General features: G+C 39.9%; 1 protein-coding gene across 1 annotated transcript; it reads left to right on the plus strand.

Annotated features, from left to right (window-relative positions):
* Positions 1 to 1,920: 1,920 nt before the first annotated feature.
* Positions 1,921 to 3,236, plus strand: LOC123829968 (eukaryotic translation initiation factor 1-like). Its single transcript, XM_045855870.1, has 2 exons — positions 1,921 to 2,287; positions 3,199 to 3,236. Exons 1-2 carry the CDS (start codon positions 1,921 to 1,923, stop codon positions 3,234 to 3,236), a joined length of 405 nt encoding a protein of 134 aa, XP_045711826.1.
* Positions 3,237 to 7,603: the final 4,367 nt, after the last annotated feature.

The raw sequence follows: 7,603 nt of genomic DNA on the forward strand, positions 1-7,603 counted from the left end.
GCACGGTTTGATGCAGGTGGCAACCCAAGCATCCGTCAGCTTATTTTCAAAATCGGGAGTCCCAGGGTTGTTGAAATAAATCAAGGTGGGCTCAATTGTGAGTCAATAGTATTCCCCTGAGGAGGAGGCCAAAATAAGCACAAAGGTATACTTAAAAAACCGCCTTCCTCTCCCTTTCTCTCTTCTTCTCCCTCTTCTTTTCCTTCTTCCCAACCTCCTCCCCTTCTGCCATTCCTCCTCCTCCTCTTTGTGATTTTAAAACATGAAAATTGGGTAGACTAATTATTTTTAAGTACTCTTACCATGGTTTAGTGCCTATAGTAATATTAGCTTCTAAAAAGAAGATTGTCTCTAGGGTGATCCTAAGATTTGTTCCAAACATGTTTTTCTAGACCATTGATTTTTCTAGACCGTTGTTTTTCGAGACCATTGATTTTTAACTGGGACAATTTTGCCCTACTTCCCACACACCCTTGGGGACATTTGGCAGCCTGGAGACATTTTTCGGTTGCAGCAACTGGGGGAGGGATGCTACTGACACCTAGCGGATGAATATTGGAGATGCACGTGATCTTCCTACAAGACTTAGGACAGCTCCCCACAGTAAAGAATTACCAGGTCCCAAATGTCACTAGTGCTGAGATGAAGAAATACTGCTCTACGCCTGTGCTCGTCAGTGCAGAAGCCACTAGTTACATGCACCTACTGAGCAGTTCAAATGTGGCTAGACTGAACTGAGAAGTGCTGAAACGACAAAATGCATACCACCATTCGAAGATTCAGTACCAAAAAAAGGATGTGAAATATTTTATTGAGTTTGATGTTGGTTGTCCATTGAAATGATAATATTTTGACTGTACTAGCTAAATAAAACTCATCATTAAAATTATTTCCATTTTGCCCTGGCTGGCATAGCTCAGTGGATTGAGCGCGGGCTGTGAACCAAAGCATCGCAGGTCCGATTCCCAGTCAGGGCACATGCCTGGGTTGCAGGCCACGGCCCCCAGCAAGCGCACATTGATGTTTCTCTCTCTCTCTCTTTCTCCCTCCCTTCCCTCTCTAAAAATAAGGAAATAAATCTTAAAAAAAGGTTTAAAAAATTATTTCCATTTAATTTTACTTTTTAAATGGGACTACAAGAAAATTTTAAGATACACATGTCGCTAGCATCATATTTCTGTTAGTACTGTTCTAGACCTTTTTTCTCATTTTCACAACTTTGGAATATCAAATAAGTTGATCTCATGTCACTAGCATCATATTTCTGTTAGTATTGTTCTAGACCTTTTTTCTCATTTTCACAACGTTGGAATATCAAATAAGTTGATCTCATTTTCTCCAAATTTAACTATTTGGAGAAAAAGGTTAAATTCTTATTTGACATCATATTTCAAAGGCAAATCTCATTTTTTAAATGTTAAAGAGTTTAAAATGATGTGCCCTGGCTGGTGTGGCTCAGAGGGTTGGGGGTTGTCCTGCAGACCAAAAGGTCGCTGGTTTGATCCCCAGTCAGGGCACATGCCTGGGGTGCGGGCCCAGTCCCTACGTGTGGGTCAAGTCTTCACTTGCGGGTGTGCGGGAGGCAACCAATTAATGTTTCTTTCTCCCTTCCCCTCTAAAAATAAATAGATAAAATCTTTTTTAAATTTAAAATGATGGCTATAAAACACTAGAATAAAATATTCATGAATATACATAAAAAGGAAAGTCTTTCCTAAGCATAATATCAAAGGCAGAAACTTCAAAGGAAAATACTGTTAAATTAAAATACGTATCAGCCCGAGCCACTGGGCTGCCACACTGGACTCAGCAACCTCGCTCTTGGGTCCCCTCGCTTCCAGATGCTCTGCCCCCCCGCCTCCTGCAGCAGGAGGCCAGCTTCCGCAGGCCTTTTCCACTGAGGAAAAGGAATTGTATCATATGTATGTCACCCAGAACCTCTACTCTTTTGAACCCTTTGCTGATGCAAGTGAAGGTAATGATCTGTTTCCTGCTGGGTCTGAGAATTATATCCACATAAGAATTCAACAGAGGAACAGTAGGAAGACCTTTACTACTGCCCAAGGCATCGCTGGTGATTACGATAATAGGAAACTAGTGAAGGTGTTTAGGAAGAAATCTGCCTGCAATCGTACTACAGTTGAGCATCCGGAATATGGAGAAGCGATTTCGTTGCAGGGTGACCAACACAAGAACACACGCCAGTTCCTCACAGAGAGTGGACTGGCTAAGGACGATCAGTTGAAGGTTCGTGGGTTTTACTTGTCACAAGTTTATAAACCTCATGGTTTGTATAGTGTAACCATTTGGGGTCTGCTTTTATTTCTGACTAGTGTAACGCCTTCATGCAATAAAGTGAAAAGAGCCAAAAAATAAAATAAAATACCTATTGTAGACCATTCAGGAGTTAGAGGCTTTCTATCTTCAAAGTGTTCTCCTGAGGGCATTTTTTGGGGGTTAGCCTGAGTCTTGCTGAATGTCTGAGCTCTGTGCTAAGCCCACGGTGTCCTAGGATATTCAGTCTGTGTGTGACGTGAGGGAACAAGAGAATCCTGCTGTTCCACCTACGTCCTGAACCTGCAGACCGTGAAACTCAGGAATCATGTGCATGGACCTCCCAACCCTGGTAGGTGTGTGTGTGTGTTGGGGAGGGGCATGTTGGGGGGGCACCCCCATCCTGAACTGAGTCTCAAGAGACCACTCACCAGAACCAATCCTCTGGTTTTACAAGGACGTGGAAGCAGAACAGGTCCCAGTTGCCTGCGTTGGGAATTGCGGCAGTGTTTTACAATTTATGAAAGTAGAGATTGGACAAGAGGTAGTCTTTAACTTCCCCTTGAGTCTTATATCCGACCAGCTAGAATTAGACCAGCAGACCAATCACCTGGTTTATGTGAGGTTATATTGCTTGCTCTGCGGGGAGGGTTCTTAACACAATAGAGATTATTTCATTATTCACAGGATGTGGGATGTTTTATTCCCTAAATTGTGTATTTTTTTTTTACAATTTCAATCATATTTGAAGTGCTGTAGGATAATTTCTCAATTAATTCAACACATTTTTACTTAGTTATCTATTATGTGACAGAAACTCTTTGAGGCTGTGAAAAACAGACAAGGTCCTTACCCCCGAAAAGCTTGCTTATTAGTGGAGGCAACAGGAAATGAGCGACATGTACATATATATCGTTATTTCAGGAAGCGATAAGAAGAAAAGTAAGGCAGATCCAGGGTAACGAGTGATGGAGAGAGCACTATGAGATAAGGTGATTAAGCAAAGACCCTGGCAGAGTGACTGCATTTGAAAAGAGCTATTAATGTGTATATCTAATATTTATTAATTTTACTGTTCAATTTTTAGTGACTTTCAATACATCATGGTTTGGAGGGTTTTTTTTTTTGTTTCTTTGCCTGATTTAATATAATGATCCTATTATAAAAGTATTTTTGAGTTCTGCTGTTTCCCCACAAACCATATTGTGATGATTTTCTAAGTTTCAAACCCTTTGCAACTGTCCTTTTAAATGGTACTATCATATTTCTTAGCTATTTCCATATTGCTGGATACTTAACATTATTTCTAATTTCTTGATATTATAAATAATACTAGTGAGAACTTTGGTTTTTAAAAATAAATCGGAAATGTTTGAAGTATTTCCTAGAAGGTGTTTAAAGTGGTATTTACTGATTAAGAAGACTTTAAAATAATAGTTTAAAATAAGTTTATATATACAGAAACTGAATCATTTTAAGGGAAAATATTTTAATGACCAAACACCCAATATTACCTATTCATACACCATGTGTCTATTATGCTGACATATAAATATCTATATACTGTATATGTGTGTGGCATCTATCTATTGATTATTTATTTGACTGTATCCATCATCTGCCTTGACCCATTATTTAAAAAAAATAAAGCTTACCTGTGTCCCTTGAATATTTAAGCTTCAACTCTTAAAATCCCTTACATTATTTACAAGGTTGGGTATGCCATTCAACATCTTTAAGTTTTTTTGTTCGTAATTTATTAAGGAACTGTTTCTCCCAAAGTAATTCTTCTTCCTGGTATTTCTAATGCTGCCATGTCAAATCAACCTGACGTTTACAGATGATTCTTTTTTCAATAACAATGCTCATAGCTAACATTTTATGCACTTAACACAAAGAGAACAGCTGAAGCTTCAGAGACATTGCCTGAAGCTGTTATGGTGAGGGATGAATCGTTGAATAACTGTGGCTTATCAGGGGAGGGTGCTGTCCACACTGGAGAGCCTCTTGTCACAAATCATAGCCAGGGGCTCCTCCTGCATGGATATTTGCATATGGAATATATCATCTTCCTTCGGCAGAGTCTGTACTGGGACAAATACATGCTCACACTCAGAACAGCAGCTTCAAATTTTAACACGAGTTTAATCTGTAAAAAACGTATACCAGATTTTCATTTTCATGTACTAATATCTCTTCTCCCACCATGGTTGCATCCTGAAAATTTCCAGGTTACAGAAAAATTGCAAGAATAATACAATGAGCCCTGGCTGGTGTGGCTCAGTGGTTGAGCTCCAGCCTGCAAATCAAAGGGTCCCCACTTCCATTCCCAGTCAGGGCACATGCCTGGGTTGTGGTCCAGGTCCCCAGTAGGGGACGCGTGAGAGGCAACCACACACTGATGTTTCTCTCCCCCTCTTTCTCCCTCCCTTCCCCTCTGCAAAATAAATAAATAAATAAAGTCAGAAAACCTTCCTATTAAAAAAAGTTTAAAAAGAATAATACAATATTTGTATATCCATCATCTCAATTCACCAATTAACATTTTGCCATATTTGCTTATCTGTCTATGTATGTGTATGAACATATGTTTGTATGTATATGTTAATATACATAAGGTAATGTATACACATGTTATGATATATATTCTATATCATATATGTATGTATGCGAGCATGTGTATAATTAATACATATACAAATAATTTTCTAAATGAACCATTTATGAATAAACCATAGGCCTCATGATTCGTCACCAGGGCTATGATTAGGATGAGGTGACTGTGGCAGAAAATTTAAGCGGGTGCTGAAAAACTCCATCAAGAGAAATATTTTAGTGCAATATATTAAAATTTACTATTAGGGAAAAACATCCCATGATGATTAAAACATCAAAAATGTTACAGACAAACTGTTGTTTGTTTTATGACCCTGCATAATCTTGCAATGAGAACAGTGTTTCCAATCAGCCTGAGGCTCTGGGACCTGTGGCTCTTGAGTTTTTGAGAAGTGACAATGACTTGTGAACAGATTGGGCAATGCGGGTTTTATGCAGAAGGGAGGCCTGCTCAAGTGTGGTTGGTAGGGTAATAATATGGGTGTAATAATTTACACTTTTAATTTGAACATTTCCCCTAAAATGTCCTATGCTGTGTCTGAGTATGATACTGCTATGTTACAAATTTACATGCTTATGATTTTGTAATAAAAGATTTTTCTAATAAAAAAGGGGCGTTACCTGGCTGGCGTAGCTCAGTGGATTGAGTGCAGGCTGCGAACCAAAGCATCGCAGGTTCGATTCCCAGTCAGGACACATGCCTGGGTTGCAGGCCATGGCCCCCAACAACCGCACATTGATGCTTCTCTCTCTCTTCCTCCCTCCCCTCTCTAAAGATAAATAAATAAAATCTTCAAAAAGAAAAAAAAAGGGGGGGGCGTTATTTGTGCTGGACCCTGTATGTACTCATGTGTTTTGACTGTAGCAATTGCACTAACTTTTTGATGCACAATGTGCACATAGGGGCACACACTTTTCCTTTGCGTCACACTCTCACATGGCTCTGCACTAAGCCCTTCAGTGTACCTCTTCCAAGAACAGAGATTCTTCTACATAACTTGGTGCACTGACCATATGCAGGAAGTTTGACATCAATGTACTGTGACTGATATGCATCCATCCATATTTAAGTTTCCATGATTGTGGCACTGATGCCTTTCATGCCTTGTCCCCCACCCCAAATCAGGATCCAGTCAAATACCATGCATTACATTTAGTTATCAAGTCTCTTTATTCTCCTCTAATCTCAAAAACCTCCTTCATTTTGTCCTTCACACTGGAGGCATTTTTTAAGAGTTGAGCCCATTGTTATGTAGACTACCTCTCAATTGTGATTTGCCTGTTTCCTCAAGAATGCTACATTATGCCACAGTTTTAACAGCCCATTCTTGTTTGAGTCTTGCCGTATAGCTAGATGGAATGGTAGTGAGTGACTGCTTTCTAAAGTCGCAATGTCAGATATCTCGGTGTGCAGAGCCAGCTATGTGAGAACAACTGAAGCAGATAGGACTTTTGCAGGAAAAGCAGATCATTCTAAATTATCAGAGGAGATATGTTCTTTTTATGTTTTAAAGGTATGATGCTAGAAAAATTGCTGATTGGAAGGACAAGAGGTTTCAGCTTCCAGACCAACTTTGACTGATTGGAGGTGACATTCAAGGCTCCCCAAGGCCTGGGGAGGAAAGGGTTGCTGTGAGTGCTCTCCACTGTGGATGGCTGGGTGAGAGGTGGGGTAGAGGCTGTAGCTAGTGCTAAGGCTGCACTTGATAAAGACTGGCTGTGGCCTTACGGCTGCCGCAGACCATAATTCTTACCACACCTGGGCCAAGTTTCCTGAACCTGCAGACCCACAACTTCTGGGACTGACTAGAAGTTGGTAAGAATGTTCTCCTGTGGCTCATTGTAAGTCCAACTATTTCTCAATAATCACAGCTCATACACACGTAACTCAACTTGACCCTCCGACAGATCCTCAAATATGCATGAGCCTCTCTTGTAATAGTTTTCTAATTCTCTACTAGAACTGTCATTTAACGGTTAAAGCAAAATTAGTTCCCATCCTTCAATATTCACAAACATTCATCAACATTAGAAATATAATGAGAAGAATAAAAGCTGATTACTTCCCTCCCAGGTACTAAGGCAACAACCTGGAAATCTTCGTTATTGTCATTTTGGACAATAAACTTAAATTTGAATGTGGAATCACCTTATCTTGTGGGAATTCATTAAAGGTCAATAAAGAAGCTGTGCTGTGAAGGTTTTAGTCAGCAAGAAGGGCAATGGCATTCAGCTTCCTCATCCTTCCCCTCTGTTAACTCCTATCATCCAGTCTAGTTGGCAGCACATTCCTCCTCCTCTGCCAAGTGCATATTTCTTTGTTCTTCAAATCTTCCCTACTGGAGTAGTGAGCCGCGTATGTGCTCACGGCCTTCTCACTTAATTCTGCACATAGAGCTGAAGGGCAATTTGGAAGTGTTTATCTCAATTTTAAGTAGATAGCCCCTTTTTCAAATGGAAAATTCTATTGAGATCATCATAGATTCACATGCAGTTGTAAGAAACAATACGGAGAAATCTGCTGTGGCCTTGCCCCGTTTCCCCCAATGGTAACTTTTGCAAAACTGTAGTATGGTGTCACAACCAGGAAGTCATCATTAATGCAATCTACTGATCTCATTCAGCATTCTTCATATTGACTTCGACTCACTCCTGTGTGTGTCTTTAGTTCTAGAGAAATAATCATATGTGTATGAACACACCTTTGGCTTAG

This window comes from Phyllostomus hastatus, unplaced genomic scaffold (assembly GCF_019186645.2).
Source record: "Phyllostomus hastatus isolate PE091 unplaced genomic scaffold, TTU_PhHast_1.1 phas_scaffold_12, whole genome shotgun sequence".
Classification (NCBI taxonomy): Eukaryota; Metazoa; Chordata; class Mammalia; order Chiroptera; family Phyllostomidae; genus Phyllostomus; species Phyllostomus hastatus.

Excerpts from the sequence above, each read along its gene's own strand:
- LOC123829968 (XM_045855870.1), top strand. The coding sequence starts at position 1,921 with ATGTATGTCACCCAGAACCTCTACTCTTTTGAACCCTTTGCTGATGCA. Across the intron at positions 2,288-3,198 it reads ACAAGTTTATAAACCTCATG|GAAGCGATAAGAAGAAAAGT; the intron begins GTTTGTATAGTG and ends TCGTTATTTCAG.